Genomic DNA, 25,280 nt, shown 5'->3' with positions numbered 1-25,280 from the left:
AAAAAAAAAAAAAAAAAAAAAACCAAAACTGTCCTAAAATAAAAAAAGAAGGGGGGGGAGTTTTAACACAAATCTCCCGGGGGGGGGGGGGGGAGCACAACCATAATGTTTCCCAGGAAATGGCTGCTAGGTTTATAAGAGAAGAAAGAAGCAGCTCAGCTTGTGATGACAGCAACTCATGTCAGATACTAGGACAAGAGCTTTCTAACACGAATGAAAGAACATTGTGCAAAACAAGGGATGTTATAGAACCTTCTTCACGGAAGAACAAATTTTAAGAGGCAATTACCTAAGATATTTGATAAATATCTGATTCACCCTTGAGATCAACTCTCAGTTCTCGTTTTTAGGAGTCCTAACAGTTATTCTCAATGACTGGTGAAACGTTCAACATTGCCTGTTCTGCCTGATGACACTGCCTTCTGACCACAAGCGTCTGGACCACTGTAGAGGTTCCTATACAATGTGTCATCCTGTCTTACACTCTGCAGCACACAACTCCCAGCACAGATACAGTCTCCAAGGCTTTTCTCAAACTATCAGAGGGGAAATTACTTTCATACTTTTCCTTCTTAGTTGATCCTTGAGTAATTCCAAGTACGCTCCATATTTATTCTTTTGAGCCACTCTCTAACCCTCATTTAACTCCTCCTCACAGAACCACTGAGGCATAATCTATAAGATTGCAAAATCCAACTTTTCCTGGTCAAAGCAAGGTCACCTAGAGCAGACTCCTCCAAGGATGGAGTCTCCAGAACCTGCCTGGTTTCAATGTTCAATCCTCTTCACACTGAGAACGCTTCTTCTTGTGGTTTAAATGGAACTTCTCATATTTCAGTCTATGCCCACTAGACACCACAAAAAAAGTTTGGCTACATCTTCTGGCTACACTGATGAGATCTCCCTGAGCCTTCTCTTCTCTAGGCTAAACAGTCTCAGATATCTCAGCATCTCCTCATATGAGAGATGCTCCAGTTCATGGCTCTTTGCTGGACTCTCTCCAGTAGCTCCACATCTCTTTTCTACTGGGAAGCCCAAAACTGGATAGCATGTCAGGTATGGCCTTACCAGTGCTGAATAAAAGGGAGAGACCACCTCCCTTGACCTGCTGTCAGAGCTCTTCCTAATGCACCCCAGGATGTTATTGGTCTCATCTCTCTGCTGCAAAGATACACTGCTTGCCAATGACCAACTTGGTGTCCATGAGCACCCCCAAGTCCCTTTCTGCAAAGCTGGTTCCCAGCCAGCCAGACTGTAGTGGTGCCTGGGGTTGATCCTTTTCAGCCGCAGGACCTTGTACTTTCCATCTTTTTACCTTCATAAGGGTCCCATCAGTCCATTTCTCTAGCCTGTTGAGGTCCCTCTGGATGGCAGCACAACACTCTGCTGTACCAGGCACTCCTCCTAGTTTTGTATTACTAGCAAACTTGTTGAGGGTGCACCCTGTCCCATCATCCAGGTCATTAATGAACTAAACAATCCCTGGGATTTATCACTAGTAACTGGACTTCCTGCTGTGGATCACAGTCCTTTTTGAAGCCACCAATAAAGTTCTTCTTACACACAACTATGATAATCACTGGGACATTCAGCAAAAACTCCTCTTTATAGAAATAGCCACTTTGATTTGAAATCAGCCCAGATATGGCATGGCCTTTTCAGAGTGACCCAAGCCATACAGAGCCAGTACGTGCTGCAACACTGCTGAGCTATACAGGGAGTACACACAGAGGCTTGTATTACTGCATGACATGCAAGATGATGGCATGACAGGTAAGACAGCCTGAATAGTGAGATGAAGCATTACAAAGCAGGAAGATTCTGTTTGTATGAGGATGTGTGGAGACCTGAAAACGCCACTGTCCAGAGGAGGAGTGCTGCAATGAAGAAAGCGAGAGGAGGAACGCACAGAGCCAGTATCCTTCCCCTCCCCTCTGCCACACCAGAGCAAACAGCAAGTGGCAAGAAGCCCGGCATCGCCCTCCTGCAGCCGGGCCCGCACTGAATGCAGTGGAGGGACGCTGGCACCTAGTGGTGACAGCCGGGGTGACCATCCAGCCCCGGCAGCTCGGTCCCCTGAGCATCTACCCTCCACTTCCTCGGTACCACAAAAACCGGGCTGTGCAGAATCTGCCTGGCAGTGCAATTTTAAGAAAAACAAGTGCAAGAGCAAGGAAAATGAAGCTGCGGCATTATCTGTGCGTATGCATACCTTATCGTGCTCTATTTCCTTTTTAAACCTAGTCTAAGACCATCACTAAAGTCGGTTAGTTGGAGTTTCACAATCACTTAAAACATGATGCACATCTTCTGAGGCCCTGGAAGCATGGTTTGTTAAAATAAGTTTTTTTAATTGCTGTCTACCTTGTTGAACGGTAAATCTCACCAAAGTAAAAGGACTACTAATACTGAGAAAATCCAAAAATACAGAAAATCCATCAAAGTCAAATTACTCAGCAAACAAAACTTGTTTGGAATTAAAATCTCAAAGTAATTCAGTTAGAGTTTTTTGTTGGGAAAAAAAAAGATAGCCATCAGTTTTGTAATGGACTTCATCAAAATAGTTCTAATAGATTCCTAAGTTATAGTACATTAGATATTTTGATGCTAGAAATCATCCTGTATTCTAATACCTCTACCACAACCTCAAAACCCATAAAGCTTCCTGCTTAGATTTCAAATATTGTGTGGTAAAATCTTTCCTTTTTGCCTCTTTGTTTTGGAAATAACAGGTGATAGGTTACTAAATATATTGACAAGCCAAGAATTTGACAATTCATGGTTAAAGCTGACAGCTTTACATTTCTGATCATGCTCAGCTTCAATTAAGAGCACATGACACCGACATCTTCCTACGAAACATTTCAGCTTTTATACATCAGTGTTTTTCTTTTAGCATGCTTCAGACAAATTCTCATACACAGAGGCATGCCAGTGACCATACTTTTACACACTAAGACCACAGACTAAAAATGAGAATAAATCTACTGGCTTCTCGAAACGACTGCCAAAATCAGACTACATTCTGGAATTGTATGGAATCTGCAGATGGAACTGTAGTAGAAAAACCAGGCAGTGACACTGCACTAGCACAGTACTTCCTTGTTAGTGGCCTACCCCAAAACACAAGAAAAAACAGATAAAGCATTACGATCACCTACTTGCTGGTGTTGCAACTTACTTTGCCTAAGGTGATCAATCTTTCACTTCTGGAATGCCAATTTTTCATTTGATGACTTTTTGACCCAGATGGTTTCTCAGCCTCACTTTTATAGTAAATTTAATTGATTATGTTTTGCAGTGTCCCCTGAAACATTTGAAAAAGGTCAGACACAATGTTGAATCTCTGCTTAGCATTGAGATCATTCCTTTCATGTCTAAAGAACTTCACAGGTTTAGTAAAATAACACTTTATCCAGGAATTTCAATAGCTGACATTTGGATATTGTAATATTTCTATGAGAAAGGTAACCTGTTTTGTTGAGATAAAAAGGATAAAGGAAATTTCACTTTGAATCCTTGTTACTGGGCTCCAAATAGCTCATAAGAGGATTTTAACAAAAAGCACCCCCTCACCATTCCTCAGACATCAACTTATCAGCAAATGATGTCATTCTTCTCACAGTAAAATAATTTTGGAAATTTTATCTAGCAATTAGGCTGCAATATTTTAACCCAGATACAGGAATAGTAACATACAAGTACTTCATCTTGACAGGCTTTTAAGGAAACATGCATCTATACATAAGAGCCATATTCCCCTCCACCTCTTACTTTCACTGTATAGTGTTGTAGAAGAGAGACCGAGAGAACTTGTTAAGATATTTTTGTGTGCAGACTGGCTTCCAAACCAATTATCGTTCTTGAAACCAACAAACACATTAATAATGTTAGCATTATCTCCTTATTTTTAAAATTGTATTATAACAACTATATATAAAATTACTTTTGAGATCAAGGTATAAAACAAGTTCCACAGAAACTCACACCCTCCCCTCCCTGCACAAACTTAATCTTCTAATATCCTTTGTGTAGAAATTTCCAGTACAAACCATTAGTCATTTCATTCTTGAGCTAATCGTGGCTCAAAAAATAATTTATTTTGAAGACTCTGCCTACTTATAAAGGACTTTTGTCTAGTTTAATAATGACCAACAACTTCTTAATTTTCTTACATATCTGACAATTCTGCAGCAGCATCGGTAAAGCACTCAAACTATTCTTATGATTTCTGTATATAAATCATGGCCTCACTGTTTTTAGGCAAAAGACAGAAAAAAAAAGAACTGAAAGGAAATTCCTATTCCTGTGATTTATTTATGAACTATGGTTGAATTCACTAACTTTTTTAGTGACTGTGGCATCCATGGACTTCTTTGATCAGTGGTAAACCAAGGTAGCTGAGATAAAAAGGGTATGAAACTGACATTTAGGAATATTCAAAACAGAATTCTCTCCTGGATGACTTAAGAAGCATTGCTAAAGCTCAGGTGGAAGGTAGTGCTCTGGTATAAATGTACCCTTCTGAAAGAAAGTGGAAGGCTCAGGCAGATGGACAGTAACACCTGCGTGCCTGAAAAAACAGTAAGAAAAAAATACCTCTGAGTAAGTGAAAACTTAAGACAGTTTGACTATTTAAGCTCAAACAAACAGCTTTTGCTTGCGAGTCTGCATTTGTTACTTTGTATCACAATGCTAATCACAATTTCGTTACTGGTCCTGGTCTCCTGCACATCTGCCATTGACATATAAGAGCATGGGATGGCCACGGCATACATTTGCACTTTTAAGGTGGTATTTCTGATGTTTCCATTGTTAATACATTATTCGATTTGCTGTCATAGCTAGTGTACATGATAATATTGGGGAAGAAAATCTATACAATTAGCACATCAATCAGACTGTTCCGGTATCAGTGACCACGACAATCCTCCATAAATTCTCTTTCATAAGTAATATGAATCATGAATTCATCATGAGGACTAGAAAACTTAACACTAGCCAAAGTTATAAATCCTAACAACATAGCATTAAACTTTTTTTTTAAATATTATCCCTGATCTATCTGAATCCAAGAGCAGTCTGTGTGTGGGTACCAAACACGTAACTCTGGCAGTCCTCTGGAAACAGGTGGTGGTAGTTGTACTCAAGTTTGCAGCTACCAGTGTGGAAGGATGAAGGAAAACTTTGTTTTTCTCACCAAATAGAGAGACTGCTTTCTCCCAGTTCAGATTTTGTGCTCTAAATATGGTGTTTTACAGCTAAGTCAATCTGTCCAGGCTGCCCCCGAAATGCACCATTTTGCCTGTGTCTGTATCCTACTTTCCCACACTGTGGTGGCAGCAGCAATCACATAGCTGTTTAAGGAGGACACTTCTTAGGCAATCTGACTGAGGAGAAGCCAGCATGGATGTGTGTTTGGTTTGGCTGGGTGGCAGTTTTATAGAGGCTGCTTTCACCTAGACCAGTTATCTGATCTGACTACTGCTTTGCCATGTGATCATTAATGCTGATGAAAAAGGGGTGCAAGGGTGCAGGGCCAGGCCTAAAGTGGAAGGTAAAACCACACATTATGATTTACTTAAGATGCTTGTAAAAGATGACCTTTAATCTCTGCCACCTTACTAGGCTGGTCCGATTCTCTCTTAGGTTTCCCAGAAGATAAGTCTAGTTTGTCTCTAGCATGAAAAATATCATACTGAGGTTCAGAAGTCCTATCATGGGCATGTGTATTAAAAGGCTAGTTTGTGATTTTTTTTTTTTTTAAGAGGTCCTGGTTTTACTTCCCTTTCAAGAAAGGCTTTGTTTGGAAAGCAGAATTTGGTCGCCAAATGAAAAAAGTTCAAGTTCTGGTTTTTGATTAAAAAGGCACTCTTTGTGGAGAAGACAAACAGAAATGCACCACAATACTGTTAGGCTGAAGTATGTTCTTTCCATAGGAGAGTTCAGCTCTTTCCTCAACAACACATGGATGGTTGTTGAGACACATTCAACAAGAAGGATCCAGAGCTGGAATTTCTTTTTTGTCCTCCTCTGACAAACTCACTCCTGAATCAAGCAATGACAATTGTTGCTTCCTCTTTAAGGGACAGGAGCAGGTAGTTTGGCGTTCGTGTCCATATGGAAGCAGATGCGACACAAGGAAACCAGGCGGTGGAAGAGGGAAACATGTTTGATGACAAGAAGCTAATGGGCATGAGGAGAGTTAGATGGAAACTTCACAGCAAGGAAAGAAGAGGAAACAGCTCACTGCTGATCAGTACACCTTCTTATTGTACAGTATGAATACTGCTCTACTGCAGACCAAATCAAGAGTTCTTATTTCAGCCAAACATGACATGAATTTCAAGAGGGTCTATGGGAAGGAGGGCTGGGGTGATGAGAGAAAGTAGTTGGGTGACATCAGACTTTCCACTTCAATAGATTTTGAAAGACTACCTTATTAGGCACTATAACATACAGGCAGCTGTAGAGAGGAACCTGTTGATTATTCTGCAAGTTTGTAACACAGAAGGAGATACACAAGTGAAATGTACAGCTGAAGGTCCTAAAATCATGTGAAATCTTGAAAAAGTATAGCAAGATACTAAGACCAGAAACAGACAGGTAGTCACAATACTTCTATCATCAATTTTGGTTTAGGGTTTTTTAGTTCAGCTTTAACATCCTCCAATCAACAGAAATCAGTTATCACCTTTTGCCACCCTTTAGCTGCTCTCTGCTTAGAGAGAATGGGTAGACAGTGAACTACTGCTCATATTCACATTACAGGTAATTTCAGAAAATCCTCACAGGTTTAGGACTCATACCAAACAAGAGGAAGAGTATCTATAGAACTGAGGGAGAAAAGAAAAAACATGTTGGAAAAGGAGGGAAAAGTCAAGGTAAAGACAAAATTCTATATTTCCTTGACCTAATTTTAGCTGGAAGTTGTGAATTTGATTGAGACTAATCAATCAGGTTCCCTTCATAATGAAACAACACAGTGCCTTAATGCTACTGGAGTGACTTATCTCTACTTTGATGCCCATGGCATGTATCTCAACCAAAGTGGCATCATCTCTATTTCTCTATAGCCCTAAGAGATGGTTCCCTGACAACTGACTTACACCAGATGTTCTATTTCAGCATAGCTACCTTGTGAGCTAAACCGCACTCTCCGCTGAGATACGAACGTTAGGAGTCAAGTTGCTTCAGATTTCACTTAGAGTTGTGAGGGAGGGGAGAGAGAGGGAGAGAGAGACAGAGAGCAGAGATTCCCCCTCAGAAGTCAACTCAACTACCTTAGTATCTCAAAATTGTATGACCTTTCTAGCCCAAAAGAGTGCAACAAAGCTTCTGCCTGGCATGGAATATAATGAAATAAAACAGATTAACGTAACAGAAAAATACATGACCATTTGCTTTAAAAGAAGTTACTCTGGAGCTACAAAAACGGAGAAATGATCCCATAATCTTAAATGAAATGTGCTATGCTTTCATATTTCCAGTTGAAATTACTCCATTATTTATTCACTCTGTATTAATTCGAACATGCAAACCTACCTTTATGGTAACATTTCCTTTTGTTATTTTTCTCATATTGAAGCCTACTGTAGGAATCATATCTTCTGTGAACTGCCCCGACTAGAATACAAAACCAAAATTATATTTATTATAAAACAGTTGATACAAGCAAGAAAAGTTCACATTTGCAATCTAAAAATTTTTATTTTACAACACTGTAAAATATCACACTAATTTTCAGCAAGACCACTGGCCAGCACTGACAATTACTGCATTGTCACGCCAAGGAAGACTGCTCATTTCATCTCCTTTAAATGATCTTTTATTCTCTTCAGCAACAAAGATCACCCCACAAACCACGAGACTTCAGATAATTCTTCATCTGATCTTTCAGCAAACCAGAAAGAGCATGGCCAAAATACAGAATTATAGGATGCCTTGAGTTGAAAGAAACTGTAAAAGGTCATCTAGTTCAACCCACAATATGATAAAACATTATAGGAATTACTATACCAAGATATTTTCCTGTAGTTTCTCACTACTGTTACCAATGGTTTAACTTCAAAGATAAAAAATAGCAAAGGATTACTTATACAGAGTACTATGTAATCCTTTCTTCCTGAGTAGGTGAGAGGAGTCCCCCCATAAAAGCTGAGAATGACATTAAGACAGAAGAATACAACATACTAACTCAGCACATCATAAACCCCCAACCATAAAACCAAAGTGCTGCCTCCTTCCCCAGTACAGAGAAATATCTTCACAACAGAGAGACTTGCCATCATGCCAACAGGAATCTTACAGACTTCCACCCATTACAGAAGACAGCTTTTGAGGAGAAAGACAAACTCAAATCTAAGCAGATAACTCATTATTCATTCTTCGCTTGAAAATCTATCATTAACACGTTATTGTGTCTCCCAAGCATGGTACAATAAGATATGCAGTTAGTTACTTAAGGTACATCTACATAGAGGCCCAGGCACTCTCTGCAACCTATGCAGCTGTCCTGGTTTTTGAGTCATCCAGCAAGGAAGGCAGGACCTTCTCGACTTGCCACTGCCCTTCTGCATCTATCTGTCCATATTCACCTCTTCATTCCATGTGCCCTAAGGTTTTTTTCTGGAAGAAAATATGTGTATATGGGCAAGGAGGGATGCAGCCTATGAAGTACATTTATTTGCAGAGGACTGACATATAAACACGTGTGAACACATACACCCTGAAAATGTAGAATCATTACTCAAGGACAGGAAAATCAGACAGCTGACTCAGAAGGCTATTGTTTAAACAAACTCACAGAAAGTCAGGATTCTGCTTTTGTCAGCAAATTATACATCATATGTAATATGTTAAAGTTGAAGGTAAAAATAAATAAATAAAAACCCCAAACCATCATAACTGCTCTGGTGTTGAGGATAGAATGTAAAGAATTAGCAACCCGTTCACTGGACTTCAGACTTTTCCTGTAAAAATTTCCCATTCTGATTGAATGGAACCAGCTACAAAGAAAGTATTATATTTCAGTTCTTTATTTTCCCACACAATGAAGAAAAGAAAGTAATAGGTTGAAGCTTTTGCCCACATTAGTCTAACAGCTCTCATTACAGTGTTTGAGTGCTGTAAGCACCATAAAGTAAAAAAATCTGTTCCATTTTGCTTGCTAAGGAGGTTTTACATGACAAATTACCTATTTTTGTGAATATATAAAATGTGCAAAAAAGTTTATTGTCATATCTCAGTAAAAAACAGATTACATCCTGATGCAGATGAAAAACAACTGATGCTAAAAAGTTTGTGATGTCCTCTAAAAGTTGCTGAATATTGAACTGATAATGAGCACAGTCATTACCCCCTACCATATCAACAACCATGGGCCACATTCTACTCCATCACATCAGTGCATGTCCACAGTAAAAGGCAGTGACATTATCCAAGGTTTTCACTTGTAACAGAGGACTAAATATGGCTCAAACTCTTGAGGGGAGAGACTGTCTCAAAGAGTGTTTATTCAGTGTTAGCATGATAGGATCTTTGAATGCTACTGCAAAGTGGAAAAAAGTAGTCATTTCCTATAAATTTTTTTCTTGATTCACTGCAGCTTGCATTTTAAGTAGCCACTATTTCACAATAGTTATTTTCATCTTGTCATATTCTAGTCACATATACACAAACACACATAGAGTTTCCAACCTATTTACCATTCCTGTATCAACAGTACTCAAGAGTAAGCTATCATCCATTGCCTTATCCTGAATAATTTTTTCCAAATTCTCCAACCACTTTTCTTTGGTCATTATCATGGCATGTCATCTCCAGACTGAAAGATTCAAAACCTGCAATCTGTGGCCCTCCCCAAGTCAGAAAACATGAATGCCTTGTAGAATATTCTTAAGCAAATACATCTGCTGGGAAAATCAGACCTGCAGTAACAGGAGTGCTCTGGTGTTCAAGGTATTAGCATGAGAGACAAACACCTACGACACCATTCCACAGATGGTATAGTACAAGGGAGTGGATGAACATGCATAAACTCTGACAGCACACACTTCTGAACTGCTCTATTCTTCTTCGCTCTGTTCAAGAAAACAATCCAAGAAGCAATGTTATCCCTCATGCCTTTTCCCCTTTCCTCAGCAAGGCCCAGCTTTGGGAGATGCACACTTCCAGTGGGCATGAGAAGCACTGAGGCCTGTGGTACTACGACCACCCAAGTGCCTAACAAACCAACTAAAATGCCAGCTACAGGTATATTCTGTTCACTGATTGCTGATGTCACCCAAAACATATTTTCATTGAGCACTTGCACTACCGCATTGCTTTTCCTCCTGCTCTCTCCGCTTCTTCCCTCATGCTAATGCATAAACTCCTATTTTTCCCTTAATCTATAATCATATACAAAAGCAAGTAACGAATACCATATACTCATGTTTTCATTGTCTCAACCTCTTTGACTTTAGGCCATACACCTCCTGGTCTGCTTTTGTTTCATGATCTAGTAGCTTTTCAAGATAAGGACTGAAGAACATCTGGGAACTTTTATCTCATGGCACGTGAAGATGCGATCCACCTCACAGGAGAGATCACCTTGCAGAAAAGGGTATGCACTAAGCTTCATGATTAGCAGTAAGCACATGTAACATATACATATTTGCTTTCATCTTCCGATGGAAATCTTTGGGATGGACCCAAATGCAGGTTGGAGGGCACAGCATACCAAGATGAAGAACGTATTTCAGCACGGTGACAAAATGGAAAATATCATGGTAGGTGTTGGTATTAGAGGCTGCAAGGCCATCACCACAGGGAATGCTGGAATCAGGCTTGAATGCTGGAAAAGAGCTTTGGAGGAATTGTGGGAGGCATTAATATTGATGCAACTGATGGGAGGAGAAAATTCAGTGGCAGGCAAGTTGTGGCCTTGGGGGACACAAAATGTTTTATTTAGGGATACACTGGCCACGAAAAGCCAACTCTGGATCACGGCAAGAGCCCATGCCCATGAATCTGCTCCGAGATAGGCATGCTTTGCGGTCATACATAGGAGATATCTTCTTTCTCTCTCTGAAAACACTTCCACACCCACCTGAGCCTGCTGTGAAATTCTCGAGGTTGCAAACGACGCAAGAGCTGCCCCATGCCGCCGCCCGCCCCCCTCCCACGGCATCCCACCGCATCGCCGCGGTACCCCATGACAAGCGGCGGCACAGCCCGCACTTGTTGCCGGAGAATGGGCGCGGAGCGGCGGCCCCGGGCGAGAGGCCCCTCCAGCTCTGCCGGGCGGCCACGCCCGCATCGCTCCCGCGCCGGCCGCCCCTCCGGCGGGCCCCGCACCGCCCTGCCCTGCCCCTGCCCTGCCCCGGGCCGGGGACCGCGTACCGCCAGCACGGTGAGCAGCGTGGTCTTGCCCGAGTACTGCAGCCCCACCAGGGTGAGCTCCATCTCCTCCTTCCAGAACAGCGAGCGCAGCCACTCCAGCAGCCGCGCCACCAGCGACAGCATGCCGCCCAGCGCCCCCGACCTGCGGCAGGCGCCCAGCCCTAGCGGCACCGCCTCGCTGCTGGGCATGGGAGCGCCAGGCGAGGCGAGGCGAGTTGACGGGGCTCGGGACGGGCCCGGCGGAGGCAGCGGCAGCAGCGGCAGCAGCGGCGGGGTTCCGCGGCGAGCGGAGCGCCAGGCAGGGCCCTCACGTGACGGCGCCGCCGCCCTTTTCCGCTGCCACTCGCCGCAGACAGGGGAGGGGTCTGGGCCGCTCCGGCCCGGCCGGGGCGGGCGGGGAGCGGCGGCAGCGCCCTGCGAGGGGCCGGCGCTGGCCGGGGGCGGTGATGGAGCGGCGGGGCGCGGTTCCCTTACGGAATGGCGGGCGGGGGGAGTGTGAGCGGCCCTGAGGGCCTGAGGCGGCGCACGGAGACACTGCGAGCCCCAGCGAGCGGCCGGCGCTGGCCGGGGGCGGTGATGGAGCGGCGGGGCGCGGTTCCCTCACGGAATGGCGGGCGGGGGGAGTGTGAGCGGCCCTGAGGGCCTGAGGCGGCGCACGGAGACACTGCGAGCCCCAGCGAGCGGCGGGGCGGCCCCGGGCACCGCGGGGATCCCATGGGGTGAGCAGCGGATCCCTGAGGAGTGCGGCAGGATGGGACAGACCTGCGCCATGGGTGGACTGTACAGCATCCCAGATCGAGCAAGGGTGGCCGAGGGCCGCGCTTGCTGCACTGGCTTGCAAGAATTGTCGGGCGTGGGCTGCTTGACAGGATCGATTTCCTAGGTCCTTCACCTCCAGCGATGGCAGTTCTCACACCCCTGGGTTAGGACCTCCACTCTTCCCATGAAACTCTTGTTGAATTGTTCGTCGTGTAGTGAGAGGCTTTCAGGTCCAGGGCTGAACATGGTTTTATTTCTGTTCTCCTGTGACAATTTTTGGAGAGTCATGCTTAATATGATTCCTTGCCTCAAGAGATGCTTGTGACAGTAGTTTTGTATTGTGGCCAATGACAGGATATTCGACTTCACCAGGAATCTTCTGCCCGCATTGGATAAGTAACAATTAGCATACAGTATTGCCACACAGCGTTAGGGAAAGGCTTTTTTTATCCATAAACACAGAGCTAACACTTCACCTGGATCCATCTGCCAGTCTCTGAAGTTGTAACTGAAATTATATGTGATGCTCTGTAAAGCTTACAGTGCTGGTTGTATTGGTTGACATTCATACAAGTATAAACAAGGCACACATTGAATGTGGATACCTCTACTATTGAAACATAGCAAATTGCATCAAAACATTTTGAAATTGGTTTTTGTGGTCATTTTAGAGACATAATTCAGCAATTTAGAGAATGAGGTTTGCGACAAAACCTCACTGGTTACGTCAGTCAGGCCACAAAATCTGAAAGGTCTTGAGACTGCTCTGAAGAGCAGTTGGTTCTGGGCTAGCTGTAGAGGTGAAAAACTTCATGTTTTTTCATGCCTCGGTATTAGATATAGTCAAAATGTAATTCTAACAGTTTTTTTTTTTTTACAGATACTCATTTATTTGCCTTTGTAAATTTAATTGTGCATTTCCAAAAGGAAATTGGACACTGGAGCTGGCCCTGCTACCCAATGGGATTATTTTTCATTGCTTCTCTTAAATATGTCAGCTGACCTCCTGATTTTGTGTTCAGTGGCAAGTCTCAAACAAAAGAAGGCACTTTTTTTAATTATTTTTCTGCTATGTATCTTTTTATTTTTAAAAGTTTGCTTTGGCCAAAGCAATTACCAAATTTTGGGTGAATAGGTGAAATGTTTCTGGCTGCCTTAAAGCTGATAAATGTAAGAATTTCCACCATCTCCATACATCACTGGTGATGTGTGGAATAAAGACCATCTGTTTGTGAGAGTGGTTTCTGGGAATGAAGTGATTCTGATTACTGCATGGGTGAAAACTCACATAAAATTGAGCAGTCTCTAGAATTTTTGCAAGAAATATTAGATTTTTCAATAGTACTTAAGGCTCATAGTGATGGAAGTTTAATAAGCAATATATTGCAGATACAGTAACATAGTCTCAAAAAGTACATTTTGGGCATATCCTCATAAAAGGCTGGCAGAGGATGTACAGATAAATTCTAAAATATTAATTTAATTGTGCAATGACTGAAGTCTTTTACAGTATCCAGGGGTCAAAAAAGTACATGAAAAAGTCTTGGAGGTTTTGTCCCAGTTCAAAGGTCTGTTACATTGTTCTAAAGTCTGTTACATCTTTTGCAAAGCTATATGATTATGAAAGGCAATTCTTTATTTTACAGGCAGTTTGGTAATAGAATATTATATGTAAAAATATTGCTGCCTTGCTAAAATTACCAGCTCAGAGGACATTTGTTCTTGTCGCTAAAAGCCTGACCTGGGGCCACAATTCGTTATCCTGTGTGACTGTAGAAAAGTCACTTAATCCTTCTGGGAAACATTTTACTACTGATAAAGAATTTCACTTTTCTGTCTTGTCTATTGAGATTTACACAATGCAGGACCAGTTTAGCAGTGTTACGGGACCAGGCAGCACTAAACTTACTGGGTCTTCCAGTGCTCTGTCTCTAAAGGGGTGCTAAAGCAGCTTACTCCATTGCAAAGACTTATTTGTGCTATATAACAATGTATCTTATGTTTCTGGTGAAATTGTGGTGATGCTATAAACACATGGTTAGCAGAACTTGACCTGAATTCACGCTGCATATCCAGATGTTTCACATTTGGGGAGGAACGAAGTATTTGAGACTCAGATCTGTATTTCAGAGCACTACCAGAGATCAGATGACATTCTCTGTAGTTTAAGCATGCATTTTAGTGACAGTTGAAGATCATAGAATCATTACAGTTGGAAAATACTTCCATGATCATCAAGTCCAACCTTTGACCTTTTCAACTAGACCATAGCACTAAGTCCATGTCCAGTCGTTTCTTGAACACTTCCAGGGATGGTAACTCCACAGCCTCCCTGGGCAGATCTTAAGGAGAAGAAAACTTCAGCTGAATGAAATCTCCAGAGAGGAGAGTATGAGAAGAGGTAATATCTCACTCATATTTTCACGTTTGTCCTGATATACCAACTGTTTGTGAAAAAAACCTGTCGAATAAGTTGTGCATCTTTTCTGCCATTGAGTCACTGTGTTAGGGAGTGACTAGTCCTCTTTTCTGTTTGTAGGCCAGAGTCAAGCAGCTGTGTTGCTGAAGGGAACAGAAAGACTGTGTTGAACTTTTCAGTGAGCGCCTTGTGATGTACCCACTGGTGTCTGCATGCATCATCCATGTCCTCTGCTGGCTGGAGCCTCAGAGGCTCTTTAGTATGTACCTTAAATTCTAGTCACACTCCAGTGAGGGAAGAGGTGAAAAAGGATTCCTGTAAGGATTGTTATGCTGGTAGAGCAGGTCAGATTAAGGTTTTTAACTCAAAAATACTGTGATTTGAATACCTAGACTTGGTCTCTGCAGTTCATGCTGAAACAATGCATAGGATTTACAGACAGCCTAAGTCTGTTATTAGTCCAGCACCCTTAATTACTGGCTGCCCAAAAAGTAAGGTATTTTGTGCTTTGTTGTGCCATTAACCATTTTATCATTTTGGGACTGCAGGATGCCCTTAGCCTCCCTTTAAATGGGTGGTTGTTATGTCCCTGCCTCAGGAAATCACCACTTGACACAGGCAAGCTGTCATCTTGTCTCAACCTGCTATTAGCCTGAGGGAGCAGTGTCCTCCATGAGACTGCCAAAATATAGTATATTTCTTCTGCCGGATTTTGAAGTTCTGTTGAATAAATATATTTCCTGATATGAAAACAAAGGCAGAAACAGGTGACTGCATGTTGTCTAGTGTCCACCTGTATATACCACTGAACATGACCATCTGGAATTGTGTGCACAGAGCCAGAATGTTGGCTGAATATATAAAGTAGTGATTCACATTAATTTTCATACTGTCTGTTTGTGTCTGATTGCTAATCAATAAATACCTTATCAGTTATAAACTAAGGGTTATACAAGCATACACTGAAAAATGTCATCTAATTACTACTGACCAAGGGGAACTATAATCAATATACCATGATGCTGATAACACATTAGTGAGCATAATGAAATCCAAAGTTATTCCCTTAAGGATGCAAATATTGATAGGTGCCCTTTACCTCCTTGCCCTTTACTTTCTTGTATATAACAAGGGGACAATAAATGGAAGCCTTTGCAGTCTTGAGTAGTACTGGCAGTGAAAGGTAGCTGCAAAAGGTTCAGAACAGCTACACAAAAGAACGGTTCTATAAAAACCCAGATCCTTGTCTGGTATACACAGTAGCTTAGGATTGATCTTGAATATGGCCTGTTTACATGACCATCATCATAATGAAAAATATCATGAGGCAGGGTTAATTTTCAATGGATTCTTTTCAGAAAAACACACAGAAGGATCTGGGATAGCCATACATTGGGAATCACTTAGCAGTGGTAAGGAATGAAGTTAGACTAGGAAACTTTTTGAATCTCTTTCCAGCCACCTATACAATGGTTTTCAGTAGCACAGGAGAAAAAAAATGCCAAGAAAGAACAACAACAAAATGTTAAGGAAGAAGTTGTTGTTAAATAAAGCAGTAATTATTATTTTCTTTTTTTTTAAGGCATGCAATAAACATTTTTTTCTATCAATGTTATTTTTTTGAAAGAAACTCATTACTCCAACTTGAAATCTCAGACCCTAGTTTTGCAGGCTGTTCTGGTTTGGCAGAATGGGAGTCTGCCAGTGCAAAGGAGCTGACACAAGCACATTGTGAAAAATCTTCCAAGTTTTAGGTATGCATGTTTGAAGGATGGAATTTAGTTGTCATCTTAAAAAGGTCATCAGTGCTCCATAACTGAATATGTTTTAAAATTATACAACTGTCTTTGCTGTCTTGTTGTTGGTATTGAAAAGTGATGGATAGGTACATGTACAAATCTAATCTGTCTGGGAGTTGTCTAGTACCTATTGCACAGGTCTAAAATCTTCCACACAATTCTTTGCTGATATATATACAACATGGTGTCTTAGTGTGATGCAGGGATTAAAGCAAATTTTGCTGAATTCTTTGAGATGCTAGTCACATTCTATGCTGTCTACAAAGTGGTCTTACTGGCCTCTCAAAATATCTCTCCATGTTGCTATTTTTAATACAGAAAAGCAAAAAACATGTAAGACAGGGACTATGTTTCACTCCTGTTCAGTTTCTCTAAGTGTCAACTGCCATCTCTCTTTGAAGTGCCAATATCTTTAAGTGTCCCAGGATAAGCAACACAATAAATCAGACTCAGATTCTTCAGACAGAAAAGCAGAATTTCAGTTAAAATTTTAGCAAAATGTCTAGACATTGAAGGAGGGCATTCCAGGTAGTTAAACTGCTTTCACTTAGACTCTTTCATCAAACCCACATTAGCATTTCCCTGTCCTTAAGTATTGCCAGTCTGAGTTCAGCCTAGAACAGAAGTACGAAATAATGAATGGCAATCAAAGTGAACTGTTCCTCTAGTATTTAATCTTTTGAAAAATACAAGAACATAAGAAATTAAAATTGTAAGGCTAACTAATGATTACAGGAAATACAGTGAAGGGAAGGAAATATTTTTGGAAGGGGGTCCACTTTGGGAGAATACAAGTTTGGCTTTGAACATAAGATGGTCACCAGCAATGCAAGGCATAGCACCCCTTTCCTTCTTTTCTGCTTTTACTCCATGGAGACTCATTGATTCCATGGTGACTCTTAATCATAGAGTATAGGTAAGACAAATGTAATACAGAGCAAAATAATATATTTGGAAAATGTTGTAATTTAACACATATCAGACCTAATTCCTGAAGTTTGTAAGATTTCAAGCATGAATGGCAGATACGTATAGATAACAAAAACAATCCTGAATGAACGTTTAAAAGGGGGTTGGTAAAGTATGCATCAGAGCACAAGATAGATAGATACTTATAAATGCATCTTAGGAAGACACAGTTTATTGCAATAGTCTGCTTTCCTCTCACCTTCCTTTTACTTTTCTGGTCCTGGCTGCTCTCAAAAAAAAAAAAAGAGATGGGATTAGATGAGTAGGTCTAACATATCAGTTATTGTGTTCTGTTATCTTTACAGTGAGCCTTGGGGAAAGGTTTTTAACATTAAGTACTTGGTAGATAAAAACTGCTGAATGGGAAGAGACTGGTCTATCTCCACAGCTTCACTCTCGGTTTTGCAGTTAACTTCCTCTGTGTCCACTAGGTGGTCCTGGGTGCTCTGTTTCATCTCTTCTGTGATTTTAACTTCTCATTCTTTCTTTTCTGGTGATTTCCTGCTTTCTCCATCACAAGTGTTTTGCTTGCTATTACTTGGCTGATAATGAAAATATTTACGGCAAGACTTGTAGATTTTGCGAACCTGCAAGTGGTCTTAGCACAAAGTGCTATAGATCCAGTGTCTTTCAGAGCTCTGGATAGAAACAAGCCTGATCTCAGGAAGCTTTGCCAGACATTTAACAAAATTGCACAGCCTTTAAACTAGAACTCTGTGTGCCAGCATAAAATCTTAGCCATGGTAAGGCATTCTGAAAAAAATCAAACTTCATATAAGTCATGAAAGTTTTGCTAAGATATTACCAGTCATGTTTCCAGTGAAAAAGCATGTTTTGACAAAGGTGATCAAAACCAGCTGGATTCTTTTCTGCTGAGCAGTCTGTTACATATATATATATATATTTATATTTGTGATTCCACTTGAAACATTAATGGCAGAAATAGCTTTGACTCGTGGACTTATCACCGTAACTGGGATGAGAAAATTGTCACATCCTCTTGATAACTTGCTGTTCAAAAGCCATAAAACACTATTTCTCCATGTTAAGTCTAAAGGCTTCATCTATTTTTCTGCACCTCTGTTATGACCAACAACCTGAAAATTCAAAGAGAATGAATATAATTTGTGTTTTCTGCTGGATTAAGGAATGAACTTTTTATAAACAAATGGCTACTATGAAATCATTGTTATTTTCACTAGTGAGGCAGGCTCTATCTGTGGAAGGGGGTGAATTATTTATGCAGATCATGCCTAGCTCAAGGGAGATTTTTTAATGTATCCATGCCAGCAGCCACTCTTCACTCATCAGAAGTCAAACTGTCTACTGAGCACCTGACATAATAATTTGAAAAGGTTATTTTATCAAATAAACTGCTGTTAATTGCTTCTAAATGCTTAAACTGACTATATGTAAATCATAACCAGATTCCTGATATGATATTGGGAGTACTTTTCTTCTGAGGTATCTCTGCTACTTTCACACTGCTTTTGGCAATGGAATAGTATTAAGCAAATACTCTCAGTTCTGTCAGCAGACTGGATCAAGACTTTATTCACTGGGAAGTGAATAAAGGGAGTCCCAGGTCCTCAGAGTCACTCATCTTGCTGCCTCCACTGCTGGCTTTTCCTGAGGAGCAAGTTGGTTTCCACCAAAGAAAATATGCTCAGGAAATAATGAAGCATAAAATCCCATGTTCACAGACTTTTGTCCAAATGGCTCATACAGCCCTATCCAATTGCTAGGGATGGCTGGATGGGGAAACTGGGACTGGTGACCAGTGCTGGCAGGGAGTGCAGAAGCAGAGCAGATGAGTTGTCAGCATTGGCCAGATAAAACAACTGGAAGCCAAGGAAGGGACATCTGAAATAAGGGGGAGAGTTCGTGAGAAGAAAGGATAAACCATTACAGCTCAAATTTTAACTAATGAAGCTGTAATATTTGAAGTCAACAATTACATTAAAGTAAGAACCTTTTGAAGAATTAGAAATATATTTAATTACAAGAAAAAACACAGTGTCCCTATAGATATTATGAAAAGTGGAGAAATATTACATAAGATAAATTTTATGCTACAAAGTCCCACAGATTTAAAGTTAAACCAAATATTTTTAAGAGCTAATTCCATTCATATGGAATGAAATTAATTCTTGCATAGAGCATCAAACCTGATGAATTATTTTATGTATTATATATTTAACTGTCTTGACTGGAAGTACACAAAACAGCATTGTCACAATTTTTTTTTTAAATATAACAGTAAAAAATGTAAACTGTAGAAAATGTTTTGTATTCTGGATTATCCTCTCATATAGTATAGTCAGTATAACAGACCACTATGTCTTTGGCACAAATAGTAGTTTATAGAACTAAACTGAAGAAATACATTCAAGCTGAAGTGTCATCTATGAATTATGAAAAGTTACCTGATACAGATAAGACCATAAGCCTTTAGGAAATTGTTTGTTTGTTTGTTTTGTAAATAAAACCTTTAGAATTTCAAACATAGCCAGGGAAAAGAATATTCTCACTTTCATGGGTCATTTGTATTAAGGTTCTCAAAAGTACAATTAAGCAAAACAGATTAAACATCTTTATCTTATAGGATGAAGAGCTACTGAAAGTACGAGTATCATTTGCTTCTAAATCATATCTACTGGCAGCTATGACAGTGTTATATTCTGCAGTTGTTATATTAAGTGTATTATTTCCAAAGGTAGATTGGAAATCTTCTATTTCAGGATGTGTAGATAATGTCACCTTACTCTCAGAGGCAAATGAAAATGCAGTTCTGTTAGACAGGATCTTTTCTTCAGAGGCTTCTATGTTAGAAAAGGAATTTGGGGATGTCTGAATGCAAGTATCTTCTGAAATGCAAGCATGGAGGTAATGGATGTCATTGATATCAGCTCTAGGTTCACAGCTGTGCCCTGCATAACAGTGGCAATCAAATTTTTCTATCAATGTTTGCAGATCCTGAAATGATGGTTGCCCTTGCAGACTGTATTTCCCATCCTTTGTCATTTGAATTACAATATTCTCAGGGTTCAAGTGAAGATAGTCACTGGAATTCCATTTTTTCCGTGCACAAGCACCAGAGTCTTGGCATAACACTTGGCTACAGATTCTGGCTGCCATTGTGACGTTGATGAGGTATGGGGTCAAAGTCTTTCTGAGGTAGTTGTCCAGAATTCTACAGGTATTCTGTGAAAAGAGCATCATACCTCTGTAGTTTAGTATGGAAACCATTAAAATGCTATCATTCCAATAACAGTACCATAGTGTATATTTATAATTGTTTCTCCTGAGGTTTTGATAATAGCTATAACTGGTTGTTGGAAACAAGTTTATCTGAGAAGCTGTTATAAAATTCAAGGATCACAGCAAATTTATGTTGTGTAGTTGCTGTAGATGTTACAATAATATTTCATTTCTGAAGGGCTAGTTAATGTGAAAGCTGTAAAAAAACAGGTGCAATTAGTGCACAAATGCATAGTCTGACTGGGCTGTGGAAAGTTCATTTAACAGGAATTTCAAAATTCAGGTAATAAAACTTGCTGCTCATCTATGTTATAATATTGGAATAATGGGCAAAAAAGTTCTAGGTGCAACCTGATATCCTTTCTCAGGGGCAGGCACATACAAAAAAGTCAAAGTGGAATGCCTTGGTGAATAAGACTCTTACAGAGCTGTGGAGGTTTATTTGGCCATGCTTTCTGTAACAGGAGGTGTGGCAGGGCTGAAGAGTTTCAGTTCTTTGAACACAAAGGACTTCACTAGTTCATTATATCTAACTTGCCTGGTTATGAATGAACTAGCTAGAAAGATTTTTTGAAATATCCTTGTAATAGTGTTTCTCAAACTATGTATTTCCCCCTCCTAAAATAACCTAGAGGTTTTTTCCTCTTCTGACTTAGATCTTTCATACAATTAAATGAAGTAGTACTTAACAGCACACAGAACAGGCTAGGGCTGAAATTTTACAGACTGATTCCTCCTAGCGCTCTAAATGTTATTACCAAGTGCATTCAAAAAGCAGAAGGGTCTTCCAAAAATTGTTCTGGGCAAAACCAAGTAATTTTTTCTTTATCTCATGACTGGAATGTAAAGAAGATATAGCAATTCTTTACTTACATTAATTAAACAAGTGCTAACTTGCCTACAGTTATCATGATAGTTTGTCCAGTTGCTCAGGGCCAACAGCACTGATCCTTTAAAAGATTGAATTCTTGTTCTGTGAAGTCAATGATGATCTTCATAAGCCTCAGATGTGCTTGGGTTTTGACTATAGAAAGCTACTGGCAATATGGAATCATCATTTTAAAAGTAGAAGATATGATGTAAGTAATCAAAATGCTTTATATCCTCTCCACTTTATTGCTTCTTAAAATTTTCATATAATAATTGATCTGGCATACCTTATTTTGTGTTAAATTCATATCACCCCAGATCACAATTCCAGAAACACCCAGTGCAGCAGATTCTCCAATGGTATTTACCAGGTCATCCTGAGGGAAAATGTGCAAAGAATCATACTAACACAAGGGCAAAAGGTATAATGCATATAGAAATTGCATATCCAAAATAACTATTTTGAAGACAGCAAGCAATTATACATGGTGCAAATGTTTTACTCTCAACTGCACAATTTTATTCTGGGATTGAATTGCACAGGTGATGCCAGAAAATGTTGCCAACTATATCCAATTTATATATGTCATCTGTTAGAAAAACAAGGCTGTAAAACTGAGCCAGTGGTTAGGCATATGACATACACTCCTCCAACCATTCTAAGGTTTATTTTGCTGCATTGCCTCCTTACTGCTCAGAGTTGGTAGCAATGGGTTTCAGTAATGTTGTGGGAAGAAGATGTGGAAAGCACAGCTTTTTTTTTTTTTTTAAACTTTATTCCAGTTACCAGGAAGTGCTAAAACAGAAAAGTAGCAAGAGAAAGAGCTTTCACCAGCAAGAATCTCTCTTCTCCAGAGAATGGCTCTGGCCTTTTACAGATATTGATTGGGGAAATTTGTTTCTGTTCAGTTCTCCTTTTAGGGTCAGCTATTAACACAGTCCTAGCAAAATGTTGAAGCCTATCTGGATGGGAGAGGACTATGGTAATGAAAAGAATAATATAAAAACAACTTACTATGGGAGGACAACACTAGAAAAGGATTAATGTAAAGATTATAGGAATTAAATTATTAAGTAGGATCCCAGCAGGGCCTCTGACATTACCCCTTGCTCCCTGATAGTATACACAGCCTGGGGGGAATGCCTGCTGATGTTCTATCGAGAATATGAAACGACACCAGCTACAATGCCATCAGCAGGACCACAGCCTCTAACTTCCCCTTCCTCATATCCTGGAACACCAGGAAGAGATTCCCCAGATCGATGGTATCTCTGATGGGGTGAGTGTCTATAAAACTGTGAAGGAAAAAGTATAGCCAGAACTGCAATAAGATGATTGGATCTTAATCAGAGCCTAACCTTAACTAACCCATGAGATGCTGAAATACCATTTAGAAAGCTACCCAAGTACAACTAAGGACAGAATTTTCTAACTAGCTTTTAACACTTTTTAGGGAAAGAAAGACTCCATTTTATTGTATTTTTTTTCCTATAACCTAAAATGCAGGCATTAGATCAGCCCAGTTTTAATAATTCTCTTTGGAAGAGGTTACCCATATTTCTTTCCTCTGACTTAATGTACTAAATATGCTTTCTAACTTTGAAATATTTTGTTACATGTGAGGACAACTCAGAGAATAAAACACTATTTGATAAATATAATGAGACAGGTTTGAAAATAGACCTCAGTGTTCTGATTGATCAAATTTCTTTGATGGATGAATTTAATTTTTTATATAAAATTGCACACCTTTTTCTGATACAAGTTAGCATATTTGCTAAATAAGTGTCACCTGGTAATTTCTTTCCACATAAATTTGAAATATTTAGGGTCTAGCTTCACTCACCTCAGAGAGATATTCCTCATAGACGTCTGTGAATACTGGACGTGTATATACAAAAACTGGAAGGGGATGAGTAGAATTAGAGACATAGGAAGTTCTAATGGCTTCTTGAACTCTGTTGCGAACAAAGAGCTGGGCATTTCTGGAGGATCTTAAAGCTGTCTCTAGATAGACAGATGGATAAAGTGCTGTACTTTTCTTCCATAACCAATTAAGCTCATTATTTCTTTCTATTTCAATATCTAAACAGGCTCCTGTATAATTATGTGGGTTTTGTTTGTAATCATAGTTATAACAGTCTGGATAAAGGTAATATCCCCACAGACGATTTGGCTTCATTTCTATGCCCAGCTTCAAAGTTTCCAACATGAATGATTTTGCTGCAGCTTCAAATTCCATTTTAGCTATAGTTCTGGCTTCGGCCTCAGATAGACTGAGGTCTCTCTGCTGAACCAGTTCAATGGATTCCTGTCTATAAATGTCTTTTGATCCCCAGTTCCTTATCCACACGGGTCTCCAGTTTTCCCAGTCAATGACAGCCAATCCAAGCTGTTCATCTGAAGGAATGTAGAACTGGATGTCCTCTTTGGCTTTTCTTAAATGATTCTCCAGCAGTGAGAGTTGAGGAAGTCCTCCATTGAATGCCTCTCCTGTGACTTCATTTTTGTAAGGGTAGTAGCCAAGCCTGTCTGGATAGAAGAGTGTGATGTTTTGCCCAATGGATGTCTTCAGTGTGCTTCCAATGAAAGGAAAAAAATTCATGTCCACCTGCACTCCAGTCCTTTCAGTACAAAGTTCTGTAGGAGCATTCCAGATAGAAACAAAAGGTGAATTACGAACAAGTGGACGAGCTCTTATGGTCAGAGATGAGCAGCAAGAAACTAGAAGAGCAGTGAACACCACACCAGACACTACGGGATACGTACGGGTAACACAGATGCCAAAGCTTTGTATTTGTCTTAGAGTTTCCATTGTAGCATGTGCAGTGACATTAGGTTCTTGTGATCAGACAAAAATTAAATGCTCTCTGGGTGTTCAGAAGGTTGGTAGTCTGTCAAAAGCCTTACCGTACAATATATTTCTTCAGATTAATACCTATTAAGCAATATTCTTTAGGCATAAAATAGGGGTGTCCTTTTTACAGTGCTCTCTGTCATTTCAGGCTGCAGGAAGCTTCTCAACAATTTCTGAGACCTAATGCAGAAAAGGGGGCAAATGTAAATAAAGTAAGAAATTATAAATATTTCGTTTCTAACCATGAAACAAATACCATTTGTGATTTTGAATATATTGTAATGTTTGAATATAATTACCTTTTGAAGGAAAAGAACTATGTACAATCATATACATATAAACTGTATATATATGAAACTGTAGATATAAAACTGACAGTGGAATAGTATTCAGTGACTCACGCATCAGAGTGAGTGTGCTTGGAAGTAGTCCTGATTGTGCCAATTACTGATATCTGTAAACATGAGCAGTTTCACAATGGCTTCTCTTAATCAGTAGTAATGTATATGTAGTATTTCTCATCTACTTAAAAATAAAATTCTAGCTCTTAAATTTGTTAATTTTACAGAGCGCTTAAGGAAAGATATAAGATAACACAAAATTGAAACCTGGACTGTTTTACACTTGCTAGAAACAAATCCATGTATACTCATTTAAATCAATGAGGTAACTGAAATATTGTAGGCACTCTATCTTCTGTCTAGAGCTCTTTTAAACAGGCTCAAAAACCTATGGTAAGTCTTGGTATATAGTCATCTGTGTATTCAGGCCATTTGAGATGTACAGATTAAGTGCCCCCAAGTCAAAGTCTGCCCAGTTCATTAGGAAAGCTGAGGCTCTCAGTACACCCACAGTGAGCAGTCACATTTAATTTCATTCAAAAACATATTAGTGGTGGTAGCCATGGTACAGTCATCAACTTTTACATAGTAGCCCAGAAGCTAAAGCATTCCTCTGTGC

At 40.0% G+C, this 25,280-nt stretch overlaps 2 protein-coding genes across 2 annotated transcripts in view; both read right to left on the bottom strand.

Moving 5' to 3' along the window:
- Nucleotides 1-11,692, bottom strand: part of LOC108498891 (ADP-ribosylation factor-like protein 8B) — a 26,525-nt gene extending 14,833 nt beyond the window's left edge. The window contains exons 1-2 of the mRNA XM_017818149.1: nt 11,386-11,692; nt 7,546-7,626 (exon numbers count right to left, since the gene is read on the bottom strand). Of these exons, the coding sequence (XP_017673638.1) occupies nt 7,546-7,626; nt 11,386-11,574 (270 nt within the window). The 5' untranslated portion in view covers nt 11,575-11,692. The remainder of the gene's footprint in view (nt 1-7,545; nt 7,627-11,385) is intronic.
- A 5,865-nt stretch (nt 11,693-17,557) lies between these two features.
- LOC108498890 (hyaluronidase PH-20-like) lies at nt 17,558-24,622 on the bottom strand. The gene is made up of 4 exons (XM_017818148.1): nt 23,310-24,622; nt 21,750-21,839; nt 20,092-20,535; nt 17,558-18,428 (listed from the first exon to the last, which is right to left on the bottom strand). Exons 1-4 carry the CDS (start codon nt 24,276-24,278, stop codon nt 18,396-18,398), a joined length of 1,536 nt encoding a protein of 511 aa, XP_017673637.1. The 5' UTR covers nt 24,279-24,622; the 3' UTR covers nt 17,558-18,395.
- Nucleotides 24,623-25,280: the final 658 nt, after the last annotated feature.

Source organism: Lepidothrix coronata, unplaced genomic scaffold, assembly GCF_001604755.1.
Source record: "Lepidothrix coronata isolate B3197 unplaced genomic scaffold, Lepidothrix_coronata-1.0 Scaffold66, whole genome shotgun sequence".
NCBI lineage: Eukaryota > Metazoa > Chordata > Aves > Passeriformes > Pipridae > Lepidothrix > Lepidothrix coronata.
This window is presented reverse-complemented; position numbering and strand designations above follow the sequence as displayed.